This window comes from Montipora capricornis, chromosome 9, assembly GCF_036669925.1.
Source record: "Montipora capricornis isolate CH-2021 chromosome 9, ASM3666992v2, whole genome shotgun sequence".
NCBI classification, from domain to species: Eukaryota; Metazoa; Cnidaria; class Anthozoa; order Scleractinia; family Acroporidae; genus Montipora; species Montipora capricornis.
In genome coordinates, this window is record NC_090891.1 from 20,353,819 (window position 1) to 20,369,806 (window position 15,988).

The following is a 15,988-nucleotide window of genomic DNA, read 5'->3' on the forward strand; positions in this document are numbered from 1 at the left end:
GGAGTGCTTTAACAGAATCTTAAAATTTTTTTTTTACCAATTTCTCAAGTACGCACGTGTAAAGAACGCTACGCCCCTGCGTTGTGACGCAATTAACTTCGAACTTTAAAAAATCATTTGCCGCGTAAAAATTGTCTCACAAAAATTTCTCGTGTGGATGCAGCTAAATTGAAGAGCGTTAATTTCCCGCCAAGTGTTGTACCTGAAGGTCAATCAGCGAAGAATGCCGCCTTTCCAGTACATTAAACAAAGACAAATGAAGTAGACGTGAACCTAAAAATAACTATGTCTGAAAAATGTATCACTCAAGTTGGGGTACAAGTTGTTCGTCCCAAGTGATGAACGCTTAACTTCGTTCATTCCGTAGAATAAGAATGTGGTGCGTTTTTGTGAAGCGTGATGTTTTATCATCTCACTTGGAACTTTCCACCTGTTATTCTCCGTTCATTTCCGTCGTTTTTACCGTTCGTATTTCTGTATCGCATCAGTTAATTCCTATTCTTAAGTATTGTATCATGTTACAAGCCACTGCAGACTTTTTACCTAGGTAAATTCAACTTGTTGACAGTTTACCTCAGGAAACTGATTATTTTCAATGTGACCGATTTTTTCCCAAGTAATTTACCCCGGGGAAATTTTATCGTCTGGAACTTGGATATGCCACGAGAACAATAGAGTTTCCTTTGACAGCTACCCCAAAACGATAGATAGGGAAATTTCATTCCCCCAGGTGAAACCAGGCAAATGACCAATGAAAGCTCGTCGGCGAATGTCTTAATGACAGATTCGGACATACAACACTCTGTGAGGTCATCAAGTAAACCTTTTAATTTTGCCACCAGTTTAAATTATTTTAAACTACAAAGCGCGAAGACGATAGCACAATTCAGAGCAAGATTGTAAGTATTCGTTTTTGTTTAGAATTTGAATGTTCACTTCAGTCTTCGGTGGATTTGGAATATTTTTTTTAACCGAGCAGCCTAGGGTAGTGTGACCTTTCAAGAATTTTTCACCAAGGTAAAATAAAACCCGAGATGAATTTTGCTTTCCTTTGCTTTAATCTTTAATCTTTAATCATTATACTTCTAAACAGTAAAAAATGTACTCTAATACTAGAAGTAAGACCCTATGGAAGAAAAGCTTTGCCTTTCAAAATATTGGCTTTGCCGCAGTATATTCATTCACCGTCCTATCAGACATGCTCTTTTTGATTTTCGCCCATTCTTTAAACTCAAACAAACGCTTACAAATGCAAGAAATCACAAAAAGATGCAATAGTGGCTTTACGTTTTAACAAGATAAATGTACCTAGGTACTACGAGCTTACTTAATTTGTAATTCTTTCGATATCGTTCTTCGTCCTTAAAAGTTGTCAGGAGGTTTTGACTATGCTTTTAACGTCACCCTAACCACGGTACTTGACGAAGCAAAAGCTATGTCACGCGAAAGACGGCGAAAGAGCTCGGTTGCAAAGTAGATTGCCAAATAGATACAGTGACAGCCGATGAAAGTTTGAGAAAACGGATTAACGCTTGGAAAAAGATACAATAACAGATTTGGCCGATTTAACGAGACAGCTTGCAATGACGGTAGGATAAAAAAATGACGGAGTTTTAATAGTCACACTAACAGATGGCTCAAGTGGAGATCGCATAAACTGTATATCGATTATTACCGATAAGCTCTGGTTGAGATAAAGCAATTAACAGATTAAGCTGAAAAATAGATACATTTAGAGATGAATAACTGTACGTCGAACTGTTGACAAGATCCCGGAAAGACTTTGAAACCCCGCCAAGCGATGAGTAATCAAAACAACGACTTGGAAAACTGCCTATTGGAGCAATACTTTATGAGAGCTGAATAATCTCTCTAAAGGACTATTGAAAACAAACCATGCACCACCAAAGTTTTTCTCATTTTTCATCTCAATAAAGGCTTTAGTTATATTTAACACTGAGTCACTCTAGGCGTTTTTCGATCTATACTTTTTCTTTATCTTCCACTGATCTTTGTTTTCCTTGAGCCCTTGGCGATTAGCTTAATTAGCCACAGTGAGATCCATTGCTTGTTGTTTGCAATAACAAACTTGCGCAGCAACCTCGTCCCCAGGGTCTCTCTTCTTGAGAGACCCTGGGGACGAGGTTGACTTGCGCAGCTGCCCTATCTGAAGTGTTCTGTGCAAAGGAGCACTCGGATTTTGTTTCCGACGATCCCCAAGTCATAATTGGAAAATTTCACCAAGCACTTATTGACTAGCCTCAAGGGAAACAGTGAGTTTTGTTCCCCGAGACCCTCAATGTTCCCCGAGGCGAAGCCAACTCAAAATAGAACAATACACCGATTTTTACACGGAATTTGCCGCTGTTTCAAAGGTGCACCCCCTGATCACGTGCGACTCGAAAGTTCAAGTCATTTCTTTCCTAGGGAGTTAGTGGGTTTTGACCCATGACACGTTCTCCTCCAATCGGAAAACGTATTTGAGTTGGGAGGTATAACAATTTCATTTGCCGACATTGACATTAACCAGTGAGAAATCGACCGTGTAAGTTGACCCGCGTGATCTGCTACTTCACGTCCTGCATGTCAGCTCCGTATTCTTGTACATTTCTTTTAATTATCAATAACGTGAAATTATCAAAATAGGCGATTTCACGAGAACGGCAGTGAATGATGATTAATCTTACTTCAATGCAGCTAACTAGCAGGCACTTTCACCATAAACAATGCACTTTTTTGCATTTACTGATTAAAACGCAACCTACAAGTTGTGAAATTACCCCTAATCCACGTTGGACGCGGTCCTTCATCAGATCTATAAACTCGCTGTAACTTAATTTTCCATCACCTGGAAGGCAAAAGGACAAAAAACACTATATTTAAGAATTGTTCATTATACTACCAACGAAATAGGTCCGTTGAAAGCAGAAGATAAACTGAGGCGCAAGTCGGCAAATTAGAATAGGAGCTGAAGCAAAAACAACTTCTGGGAGTAAATAGGTTTCATGAATTAAAACAATGGTTCGCCACTCCACGCACGTGTGTTTTACATTTTGGTATATTTATTTGTGGTTCTCGTCCTAAAAACGATGTGAAATGAACAAATTTGACGTTATGTGGCGGACCTGATCCACCTGAAAGTGAATTTTCAATTTTCTTACCACACCGTTTACACCAGTTTTATTCCTAGAATGCTGGTACACACGTTCCATGCTGAACGGCTTGGAGCAGTCGCCAAATGATTAGTAATAAGTTAATTAATATAACGAATCTAAGTACTGTAGAATAACACCATTATTGTATAATTTGCACTGGCTGCCTGTTACATTCCGCATAGAATTTAAAATTTTACTTTTAGTATATAAGGCTATTAAGGGTTTTGCTCCAGGGTATATAACAGAGCTTATTAATATTAAGAATGAGGGTAGATATAAGTTACGTTCCAATTCCAATGGAATCTTACTAAAGTATGTTAATTTTAAAACGCATAAGACATTAGGAGATAGATCTTTTATGGTAGCTGCTCCAAATTTATGGAATAATTTGCCTCTTGAAGTTAGGAGGGCGCCAAACATTGATAATTTTAAGAAATTACTTAAAACATTTTTATTCAAAGAAGCTTTTTTAAACATATAGCTAAGGTTAATAAGGTTATATTTTAGTTATCTTTTATATTGATAGTCTTTAAATTTACTGTTGTTTTAATTATTTATATTAGTATATTGGTAATTATTATAATTTTTTTAAGTTAGCGCAAATGAAAATAACCCAATTGATATTTGCGCTTTATAAGTGAAATAAATTATTATTATTATATTATTATTATTATTATTAATTAATTAATTAATTAGCAATAACCCCGTAGCCGTCGTTGACGTCCAAGCAGCTCTCTACCGTGGCGCGACAAACACTCAAGGTTAAAAGAACAATGTTATTTCTACGAAGGAATTTGCTAGGATTTAGTGACCAGTTGCATGGAGAAGTTAGTTATAAACAAACCTTCAAAGCAACTCACCATCTTTGTCAAACAACTGAAACACTGTGTATACCACATAAGGATGAAGCATTTGCCCCGTGGATATGTGCACAGCTCGCTGAAACTCCTCTGCAAAAAAGGTGATTAGCGTTAACTTTTGGGATTACCTCCACGGTTTACACCACTTAGTGATCTCGAAAAATGATTAAACCAAGCAATCAACTGTTTTCACGCGGCCAAAACTGAAGCCCGTGGTGCCACTTTCGCAAAAAAGGTTCGTATAGACAGTGAAGATAAAAGCAGAGCCTCCTTCCATATTACTTTCTGCGGAAAATCTTTGAAAGCGGTTTTTACAACATTGCCACATTGTTTTCTTCTCACTTTGAACTCTTCCGCTGAGGTCTCTATGTGACCTCAAACAAGATGAGGATCGCCACCATTTTGTTGAGCTTTACTTCAAACAATAAATGCTCGACCAATTCTCTTGTTAGATCAGTGGATTTACTCTCCCATCCCTCCCGATCCCATGTCTGCGTGGCAATGAATGTAAGCACATAGCTCAATCCTTTGTTTTCAGATGACGTCACTAATCCCCTGGGAATTTAACCCCCTGAAAGAAATGTTATCCACCATTGCTGTGATTCTCATTGACAAGAGATACAAAAAAGGAAAAGACCAACGATGGTTCGAGGGGAAAAGAAAGTAGCCTTCATCACCAACTGCTGAATGAATCAAAGATAACACAGTCTCCTACGAGTAGATGCGTATAAAAGAGACAATTGTTTCCTTGGTGGATACCTTGTCCCGTAAGCTAATTTGAAAAACACAAGGAAATGAGAGAAGGCTTTTAAGCGGGAGAAATGAGCGCTTCCATTCCTTTGGCCAAATACTCTTTGGTTGTGTGGCAAGCGCGCAATTAAAGTTTCAGGTTGCTCAGTACCTGTCATTTAAAATTTGACATGACCCCTGTGTGGGTGTTTCCCAGCATAGAGCAAAGTAAAGTCACTAGCAAAACCAACAGGGGGGTTAAGAGTTAGGAACATTCCAGCAAAAAGCGTAAATTTTTGTGGAAGCGATGGTTTCTCTGGACAAGAACTTCATACTTAAAGGTCGAAGTATTCTATTCCTACTAGTAACATATTTCTTTGGAAAATAAACACAGACTTTAAATTTGTCTTGATTATGGATCAGATAATGCATAATTCAGCATTTTAACGTATAGTTTGAAACCTTTAGAAGGTTGAGCATAGGTACACTACAATAACCAATGAACTGCTGTAACAACTCGGGGGTATAGCAAAACAATACTATGTTCTATTAACTGTTTTATGCATTTGTGTTGTACGTCCTGACTTACCGTTCCCACACCTCCTCGTTTTACTAATTTTATACCAGCAACGTTTTTTCATTCTACTGAGTTTTCCAAGGATTGATATTGGTACCCTAATACGTTTTTTTAATTTTTAAACCAGACAACGTTGACAAAACTTGCAGTTTAATGATGTTTACATCAAATAGCCCACTTTCGATATATTAAAATTTAGTTCGAAACAAAAGGCATCATCTCGTCCCTCTGGGGAATAAACTCATACAAATCGATATGTTCATTCCATAGAGCCTCAAGATGATGCCTTTCGTTTCGAACTAAATTTCAATATATCGAAATCTCCTATTACAGAAGTAAAAACTGACAAAAAACAAGAGAGATAAAAATATCAAGTGCAATCCTAAAGGGGATCATTCTTGAAAGACTGAAGTGATGATCGCACTTATCAGGACACTTTAAAGTGCACCTAACCCCAAAATATTTTTTTCGCTAAAATAAATCTTTGCACCTGTTTGAAACGCATTGCGGCCATTTTTTCCTTTTTCTAACAAATCCTGCCATTTTATAGGCTTCGAAAGTTGCGAAAATCCAAGCATCTTTTGTTCACGACCGAGTCAGAAGGGGAGTGGGTCTATTCCTGCTTTGACGTCACAATCTACTTTGCATGCATTTTTACAAAGAGTTAATGCAATGTAAATCAGTATGTGACGTCAAAGCAGGAATAGACCCACTCCCCTTCTGACTCGGTCGTGAACAAAAGATGCTTGGATTTTCGTAACTTTCGAAGCCTATAAAATGGCAGGATTTGTTAGAAAAAGGAAAAAATGGCCGCAATGCGTTTCGAACAGGTGCAAATATTTATTCTAGCGAAAAAAATATTTTGGGGTTAGGTGCACTTTAAATAACTGTCTCATACAGACACATGAGAATTCAGGCGGCTTCAAGGGGTTTGGAACCCATGACCTCTGCGATCCCGGGTGCAATGCTCTACTAACTGAGCTATGAAGCCACACAGTTGGGAGCAAATTGAATTTGTTGGGCTCATGTGTTCCCATGAAAGACCTATTGAAGGAAAGAAATGGTTATTTGAAGCGCGGGTCATAGACGAAAGATTGAAGTTATCATTAGGGGGTCAGGGTGGCTTAGTGGTTATCTATCGGGCCTCCCACCACTGCGAGCCGGGGCATGTGGGCTGAGTTTCAGTCGATCTCAACCTGACTCGAGGGTTTTTCTCCGGTATTCCTCCCTCATCACAATCGACTCACAGCTAATTAACATCTAGCTATGGTGCTGTGCTCCGACATCAAACATGGACTGTATAGCGGCAGCCAGAGGCGTCTTTGTATGCTTTCAGCCCGATGTCGTGAGCTGCGCCCTTCGTAATTCAGTCCTCGACTGCAAGTAAGGGTGATTAGCACTAGCAATTATTATTATTATTATTATTATTATTATTATTATTATTATCATTATTATTATTATTATTATTATTATTATTATTACTATTATTATTATTATTATTATTATTATTATTATTATTATTATATTGCTCGCATTTATCACCTGAATTTTTCAGGTGTCTATATGAGAAAAATGCATAAGTGCGATCATCATCTCAATCTTTCGTCTTTAACCCGCACTTCAATTAAACATTGATTTCCTTTATTGAAGATTATTCTCGTTCGAAGAGAACCAAGTCTCTGTTCTAGATTTTTAAATTCGAAGGGAAACCGTGCGCCTGTAAAGGTACAACATTAACACAAATGTTGCAAACTACTTATATAAACATCAGCATTTAGCGCACATATCCACTCAATTATTTTTGCAGTGTACCATAATGAAACGAAAAAAATCTAGCATGCAAATGAAGAGGAAGTTGTACCAAGTAAACAAATACCGATTTATGATGACTTTTTCTATTCAGTCATGAATTATTTTTAACGAGCGAAATACGAAGCAAAGAAACTTATCGACACCGAAATAAACACGAGGGGGTTTGGAGCATTCGAGCAAGGACAACGACGACGACGGCGACGGCTACGAGAACGCAACAAAACAATGGGTCTAATGAGCAAAAGTTCTATACCCCCTGCACCTGAGTCTTATTACATTTGTGTACAATTCTATCACCGTCCTTGTCCTGACAACGACGTGATTTGACCAAATTTAAGCTTATGCGTATCCGAGGACGTAAGCACCCAACGATAAATTTTCAATTTTCCTCTCCAAATATCCACATCGGCGTCCTCACCAATTTTATTCAAGGAACGTTGATAAACACTTTCTATGCCAGGGGACCTAGATAATCGCAAAATTATTACAATAACGGGAAATAAGATATTTTTAGACAACGCTCTCGAAGCTGTCTTCGCCATCGTTGCTTAAGGTCCCTAGTTTCGCAAAGCTTTTTGTCTTAATTAAGCGGCAAACGGGAAAAAAGTAATAAACAAATTAGAGAAGTATGTTTAATTAAAAGCTGCAGCCTGGTGAGTTGGTTTTATTGAGACAGTCAGTGACAATATCTCACGTTTTTACCTCATTGATGACGAAGTGTCAACGAGGTATAGTGATTGAGCTCACTGGATCACACGATCAATCGGCTGTTAAATTTCGGGTTTCGCTCGGGCGGCCGAATTGATGTACGAAAGTGCTCGAAACGGAAACGCAAAGCGCACGTGCCGCAGATTTGAATGAACCCTTCGCTCTTATTTCATTATATTTAGGGGTAGTTCTGAATTTACCATTGAGTTATCAAAATTAAAGTCTTAAAAGTCGAAGGAGAATATACATCCCAACGCTCTACATTTCATCAATGAGGTGTCTCACAGAGACTTTGATTCAATCTTTTAAGCCCTGAAAGAAAATAATAAACAAACCTTTGCAAATATTTGGGAATGTGGCCAAACATTCCCGTTGTTGATTATACAAGATTAACACAGAATAAATAAAGTTATTATTTTACGGGCTCGTGATATTTCAATATCAACAAACCTTTTTAAATTATCACATTGTGTTCTCAATATTAATTTCCTCCCCCATCTATTAAAAACGAAACATGCACTGGCGTATTTCATAACCTTTTTGCAATGGAAAATGTACCAAAGAAAACATTGCTCACATAAGTTAATTTATTACATCTTTATAACACTTCGCGCGAAACGATTTGCAAATTTAGACAAAGCGCCCGCATCTAAATTTCGTTGTGTACTTTTCCTCTAGAATAGATTTCAAAAAAAACATATAAATATAAGTATTTCCGACCCCACTCTACCGTGCTGTCTTTTACTTTATCTTGTTTTATCCACTTCGATTAATAGCCTTCCAGCAAAGTAGAAAAAAAAAAAACAACAACACGGGCATTAATGTTTAAGAGTATATATCAATTATGCTTTTGTCTTCTAGTCCATTTCGTCCACTTGCGATATTACCACGACAAGAAATGCTTCGAAATGTCAGGTCAAGTTCCGTACATTAAATTTGCATGGCTTCAATTGAAAACAAAAAAAAAATAAAAAAACACAGCGACTTATTATCATGCGATCACCTTGCCGCCTTGAAAAATTTATATTCATGTAAAAAAGCGTTCTCCGGTTAAAATTTTTATTTAAAAACGTAAGCTTTCGGCTTCCAGACTAAAGCCTTTAAAAACTAAGATGTAAATGCGCGAGATGGAAATATCTACAGAATGGAAGTGTGAAAAAATTGTGAAAACGATAAAAGGGAAAAATGCGCTAATCTAAAAGAATAGAGTATTGTTTTGGCAAAGGCTTGGAGTTATTGTCGGCTTCATTAGTGTTAGCGGTGTGCCAAGATTCCAAGGTTTTTCGGATTCGGAAGTTTCCCTTGTCAATTACTCTAGCATTGCTGAAATCAACAGAGTGATTGTTACGCCAAGCGTGAGCTGCAATATTAGAGCCAGTTTTACATAGTTTTACATTACGAATGTGTTCTTTTTTCCTCGTTGAAAAACACCTTCCAATCTCACCAATGTAACTCCAGGAACAAACCTTTGCCAAAACAATACTCTTTTCCTTTAGATAAGCGCATTTTCCTCTTTTATCTTTGTATATATTTCCATCTCGCGCATTTACATCTTAGTTTTTAAATGCTTTAGTCTGGAAGCCGAAAGCTTACGTTTTTAAATAAAATTTTTAACTAGAGAACGCTTTTTTACATGAATGTGTCTCCAAAACCTGGTTACTCTTCTATTCTTAATTGAAAAATTAAGTTAACAAAACCTTGCTTCCTCACAAATGGAAAAAAATCACGAATGGTTTCTTAATTTTGTAACGTTCAAAATTTGCTTAGCTTGATGTTTATTACGAGAAAGTCCTGTTTGATTGCTGGTTGGGGTCTGCTGTCTTTGATCCATCAAAGACATCAGGGTGCATCTTGGGCCGATTTCATCGTACTTTTGAAAGAATGAGTTTTGTTACTGGGCTCGACAAAGTTTTTTTTCCTCCAGAAAGTTAAAACTCGGTGGAACTCAGTTCTAAAGGCTCTGTTCATGACGCCATATATAACGGGGTTAATGGAGCAACTTCCGAAGCCCAGGTATATATACAGAGCAAACACTTGCCGAGGTATTGCGATCTTGTGTTCCGTGAAGGAACTGACCATGTCAATCGTTGCTATAGGCCCCCAACAAAGAATAAAGCCCAGAACAGTTGCAAAGAGAGCTTTTGTAACTCGGATTTCTTCAACGTTTACGCTCAAAGGCCCCGATTGCCTCGTGGTGATCACATCGCGATTATGTCCTTTGATGGTTTTGAAAATCTTGTAGTATGCGAACACAATGACTCCGATAGGAATGGCAATGTAAACTGCATCTAAGAAAGCCATGTATCCCATGTCAATCTGCGGGGTTTTGAAGTCCATGAAACAGATTACTTTTCCGTAATGTACAATAAATGTGGCTAATCGAGTCATCGAGGAAAGCCCTGCACCGAGTCCAGCCACCATTGCTATAAAAAGCACTGAAATTATAGTTGACCTTACCTTGAAGCGACGTCGATAAACATTCGGTTTCACCACACGAAAATAACGGTTGACGGCCGTGGCAGTCATAAGAAGCAACGAGTACAAAGCGCAGAAAAAACAAAAGAATCCCTGAAAATGGCACACAGATTGGCTGAAAGGCCAGTGCCCGGTTATGAGAAGAACCACCGATAGTGGCATACAGAGAACTGCCATCAGCGAGTCAGATATGGCCAGGGTCGCCACATAAATATTTGGTATTGTCCGAAGCCGCTCATTACGATAAATGGCCCAGCAAACCATAAGATTTCCAGTGAAGGCCATGAAGTTTATAACAACCATCAAAACACTTTCCATCACCACTAATCCTTGGGGACGTTCTTGAAGCGCGCGAAAGAGGACTTCCTGTTCTTTGTCGGTCATTTTGGACAGAAAAAAAATGAGACAAGGTATACTAGGTATACTAACGAAGAGTCAATAATCTCGATTTATACCAATTTCCAGCGCCTTTACATCTGGGATGAACGTCTCTTAATTGAAACTTGAAAGAGGGCGCAGGCTACGACGAGATCTTCACAATGAAAGGACTTACTGAGATTGCTTAGGATTAAAATCCAAGGAAACCTTTATGCATTAATGGTTTTGAATGTTTAATTCACTTCGACAGGTGCTCCTGTGTCGAAGGTGATAAATCGATTTTATGACGACGAAGATAAAATCCGAACTTCTGCATTTAAGTCAACTGCAGCGGATACTAGTCATACGGGATATTTTTTTCCTGCCTAGGAATAGACACATGTTGAAATATAGAACGCTTTTGTTTCAACACTTTATATGGTTTTGTTTGTTCAAAAAATAAGAGTTTTCTGTCGCGTTAATGTAACTAATATAAACAATAGCGGTACTTTTAAAGTTTTTAAACTCATTCTCAATTTTCCACAGTTTTTTAAAACAGAGCGTTGAAGTTTAAATCCCCGCGAAAGGTATTGGGAAAATCGAGAAGACAAGCCACAATTGATTTCCTCAGAGAATTTGCTCTATAATAAAGGACTGCTATACTTGCTAAAAAGGTATCTCAAGTAACGAATTCAGTGTAAGCGGTCAAGCTTTTATTGCCATATCGATTTCAAATCAGACTTGTTGATTTATCTTGTGTGGGTGGAGTATCTGATTCTGTGATCTCCGTTGATGAGAAGACTTGCCGTTGAAGTAATGATTCAACGTACCGTCATTTCAAGCGAATCGATCATTCCAAAGTCATAAATTAAATAATGGTGATTTTCAGTGAACGTAAGAAATATACCGTGCAGACGTATCCAGAGGAGCCATATTTAGTTTGAAAAACACGGCTGTTGACCGAAAGAAGCTAAAAACATGGTTACAGCAGGAACGAACAGGACTCTTTTGCCTAGCAATTATAAGTGCTGTTTCTGTCGCTATGTGTATTAGAATTTGGAAATATGTCTCCTTCCTCAGTGTTTTTGAATATTTGCGATGTCAATCACTTAGATTAATAGGTTTTGCATGCTTTCCTTCGGGTACAAGTTAGTATACAAAACAACGCTTTTCCGCTTTTTTGCTCGAAGGGTATATTTTCTTCCCTGTGTATTTATTAAAAGTAAAAAATTGTAGAAGGATTTAAGACTCCCAGACAATTTCAGCTGATGTTTAAATACTCCGAGTTTTTGTCTGTATACTGTTGTGCATAGCGTACCTTTCAGGTGTTGTGATAAAATAAAAAAAAAACGTTACATGTTAAACGATTCGGTTTCTTGCATGTCGGAAATGTTTTTAATGACCATTTTAGTGATTTGGAGCCGTAGCAAGAAAACAAGTGTTAGGATGTTTAAAAGAAAGGTATCCGACTATATTTTTGCAGCGCGCGCTTACCATTGTTATCACGGTATCTCTCAGATAGAGGGTGAACATTGATTGGCCAATTCTATCGCAAAAAATCAATTTTGATGTTTTATTCCAAGATCTAGAGATATCACAAATATCCTATACTATAAACTTTGGCTGTTCTGCAAAATACGGTTACTAGTATTTTTCCGGTTTAATTTATGGCCCTAGTTGTTCACACTCGGGCCAATAAATCACAGAAAAAAAAACGAGTCGTCGAAATTGGTTGATATCTTTAGTAAGCCAGGGTTAGGAGGCAATGTGCAAAAACGATTCAGCTCTCCTTTAAAAACACAGATTAGTGACTAAAATCGTGCACTGTTTTCGTATAATGAGAAAGAATACATGCCTTGAAATGAAATAATATTGATTTGCATAAAATTATTCAGCCCTTTTTCGGATGGTATGCGACCGTCTACAGATTCTGAAAACCTTTCAGGTTGAAATAATCAGGCCCCTTTCTGTCTCGAGTACCCGCTATTTTGGTAGTGAGAATCATAGTTGAACGTTTCCGTCCTGGCGGCACAATTTTCTTAAAGGCTTCTATGAAAGGAGCATCTGGCCTGAATACTACTGCTAGGAAGGCCTAACAACTCCCACCACGACGAAATGGGTACCGCCATGATATATATTTCGCTTTATTCTGTAGAGTCAATGAGAAAGAACCTCAAGTCACTGATTTCCAAGAACGCAAAGAGGGGTTTCTCTGACGTCCAGTTTGGTTTCCCAGAACGCTTCTTCCAGCACGAAAACAAGGAAACATTCGCCAATGAAGCAAGTATTGGTAAAATTCAGAAGCAATTTCGCCTTCTGGAAATTGCTTCGAAGCAAAATGTTGCGTTAGCGTGCGAACGAAAAAACGTTACGGAACTCATGATTAAGTAGCAGTGTATACGAAAAAACATTTTCTCTATGCCTGTGACAAAGCAATCAATTAACTCGACACGCTATTTATTTTTAAGAGCGAGCATATATCGCAAGAATCAAGTTATCAAATAAATGTCTGCTCATGCAGCTTTTCATTCACGTACATTTTTGGTTTGGTTTTTTGAGGCCAAAATGTTTGACGCACAAATAAGAGGGTGATTATGGTGTTGATCACGTTTCACGGAAAATAAAATGATCGTTTCACATTTCACGGACAATAAAATGACTATTTAACGTTTCACAAAAAAAAAACTTTTTTTTACACAAATAAATGTTTTTACGTTTGTTAAGAGCTACAGCCGTTTGTCATAAAGAAACTCATCAGAACGATTACATTGAGAAGAATCTCGCGACCTTCACGTTTTAGTGATTGAATCCAGATCTATGTTGTTGATGTCTTGCACTGCCGAGTCAAGTTATATTTACAGTCTAATGTTATAATTTCTCGGGCTTCTCCTCCCGAAAAAGAAAAAAAAGAACAAAAACATGAAACTAAATCACAGTTCACGGTGAATTAAACACCCGTTCTCATTTCATGGATATTTACTCTCAAAACTCACGGCTCACAGTGATTGTAAAAATCACGTTTCACGAGAGAAAAAAGAGCCATTTCACGGGAAATAAAAAAGGCAATTCACGGTTTGCGAAAAAAACCCTTTCCCACCCTCAAATAATGATGAAGTCTTCAATTTTCTATGCACGAGCAAGCAGGTAAAAAACGGAAGAAAAGAAGGCGCAAGAGTTCAATTTTCGTGATAAATCTACAGATAGGTGCGCATGCAAACACCCTTATTTAAGGTCTACAACGGTAACTTCGTAAAAGCTCCCCGAGGGTTTAAATTACTATACGCACAAACACACCCTGTCAAATGTCGTTACGTAATCAGGCAAGTCGCCTTCATGGTCAAATTCATAAAGTGTAGAACTGTGCGAAGTTGGAAGTTGGTGATTTGAGGTCTCCGGCCCAACAGACTAACAGGTTACCAGCGAAGGATGCAGCATCGATCATTATCAACAGAACATAATTTTCAGCACAGCTAAACCACCAGAACGTTTCATAAGCTCATGGGAAATTACTTCTTGCCCTTCCGTGAGCTTTGTTGTCGTTGTCGTCAAAGGAATGTAGGAATTGCTCAAGGAATAAAGCGCACAACAAAATATGAACTTTTCCGCTAAATCAAATTCTTGCCCTTCCGTGAGCATTATTGTCGTTGTCGTTAAGGGAATGTAGGAATTGCTCAAGGAATAAAGCGCACAACAAAATATCAACTTTTCTGCACGCTAAATCAATCTGTTATTCAAATTCGTAGAAAATGTTTTTATCAACTGGACATCACGTACATGTGTCTCAAGTAAACATGCGTGAAGCTCATTGATGGACGGAAACTCAACCTATCATCGTGTTTTCTTTTTAAATGTCATCATATTTTCTTTTTTTATATAGATTTTAAATCTGTGTGGGAAACTTTTTCCTGACTTCTCGTGGCTCAAATTACAGTTGTAAGCGTAACAAGTAACCCCTTACCCTAGTCGCGTCCTCAGCATCACTTGTGTCCACAGAGAGAGGTCACAACAGATATAAATAAGTAGTTCAACGTAACGTTCAGACTTCGTTTTATGCAAAATGTTCTTACTAAGATCTCTCACATAGTTTTACTCCACAAGATTCTCTTCTGGAGACGGATGACTTTTTCATCGCACATTAAGGAATGGGAAAATGCGGAGTTCGTTAATAAGAGGCAGACCCTGGTATTTTGGAAATTCATGTCTCTGTCAATTTATCTTCCGAATATACTAAAGAAAATATCATTAAAAGCGGTTGACTACCTTAAAATCTCTAAGATATAGTGCATTAAAACGTCTCGTTTATAACACGCACTAATGTTTTTTTATTTCCTATCTCTATTCAATTTAAACCTGGCTAACGTCATTTGGTACTGGTGCAAAAAACATGTCGATTTTCTTTTAATAAATTGAATGTGTGACCTTCCCCCGCATCGATTAGAACTCTCTCTTTGCAGGTGGAAACTAATGCGTATCCTCAGGAGCCTATACACAGGTAATGGACTCCTGGTATCCTAAAGGATCTTGTTGTTGAAGTCCATCAAATTGAGTATGCGCAAAATTACGTATGTTATTATCCTTATTCAAGAAGTGTAGGCTGTATGGGTATCCATCCCCGCCAAAATTCAAACTTGTTGTTCTTAAGCCCAAACCTTAGGTAGACTTTCATGTACCGGGTCAAAGTGGTGGAAGACAAAAAGAACCATTGTTATTCTGATTAGGCCTTGTTGATTAGGTATTGTTATGTTCGCTTTGTTCTTTTGTTCATTCAATTTGTCAGTTCAAACATGTTTCGTGGGAGGCGCGGTGGCCTCATGGTTAGTGTGCTCGACACCGAATCGAGTGGTCTGGGTTCGGGGCCTGGCCGGGAACATTGTGCTGTGTTCTTGGGCAAGACACTTTACTCTCACGGTGCCTCTCTCCACCCAGGTGTATAAATGGGTACCGGCGTAATGCTGGGGGTACCCCTGCGATGGACTAGCATCCCATCCAGGGGGGAGTATAAATACTCCTAGTCGCTTCATGCTACAGAAACCGGAGATAAGCGCCGGCCTGATGAGCCTTCTGGCTCGAAAGCAGAGACTTTTTTTTTTTTTGTTCTTTTGTTCATTCAATTTGTCAGCTCAAACATTCAATTGGTCAATTGAATTATTCAAATCGGCAATTCAAACATTCAATTCGGCAATTCAGACATTCAATTCGGCAATTCAGACATTCAATTCGTCAATTCAGACATTCAATTCGGCGATTCAAATATTCAATTCGGCAGTCCAAACATTTAATTCGGCAACTGAAACATCTAATTCGTCATTTTAACA

General features: G+C 38.1%; 2 protein-coding genes across 2 annotated transcripts in view; both read right to left on the bottom strand.

Moving 5' to 3' along the window:
• LOC138017837 (calcium uptake protein 3, mitochondrial-like) overlaps positions 1 to 15,988 on the bottom strand; it is a 32,606-nt gene that overhangs the window by 7,329 nt on the left and 9,289 nt on the right. Inside the window, exons 11-12 of the mRNA XM_068864825.1 lie at positions 4,016 to 4,105; positions 2,781 to 2,848 (exon numbers count right to left, since the gene is read on the bottom strand). Of these exons, the coding sequence (XP_068720926.1) occupies positions 2,781 to 2,848; positions 4,016 to 4,105 (158 nt within the window). The remainder of the gene's footprint in view (positions 1 to 2,780; positions 2,849 to 4,015; positions 4,106 to 15,988) is intronic.
• Positions 8,415 to 11,051, bottom strand: LOC138017838 (melatonin receptor type 1B-B-like). The gene has a single exon (XM_068864826.1). It carries the CDS (start codon positions 10,698 to 10,700, stop codon positions 9,681 to 9,683), a length of 1,020 nt encoding a protein of 339 aa, XP_068720927.1. The 5' UTR covers positions 10,701 to 11,051; the 3' UTR covers positions 8,415 to 9,680.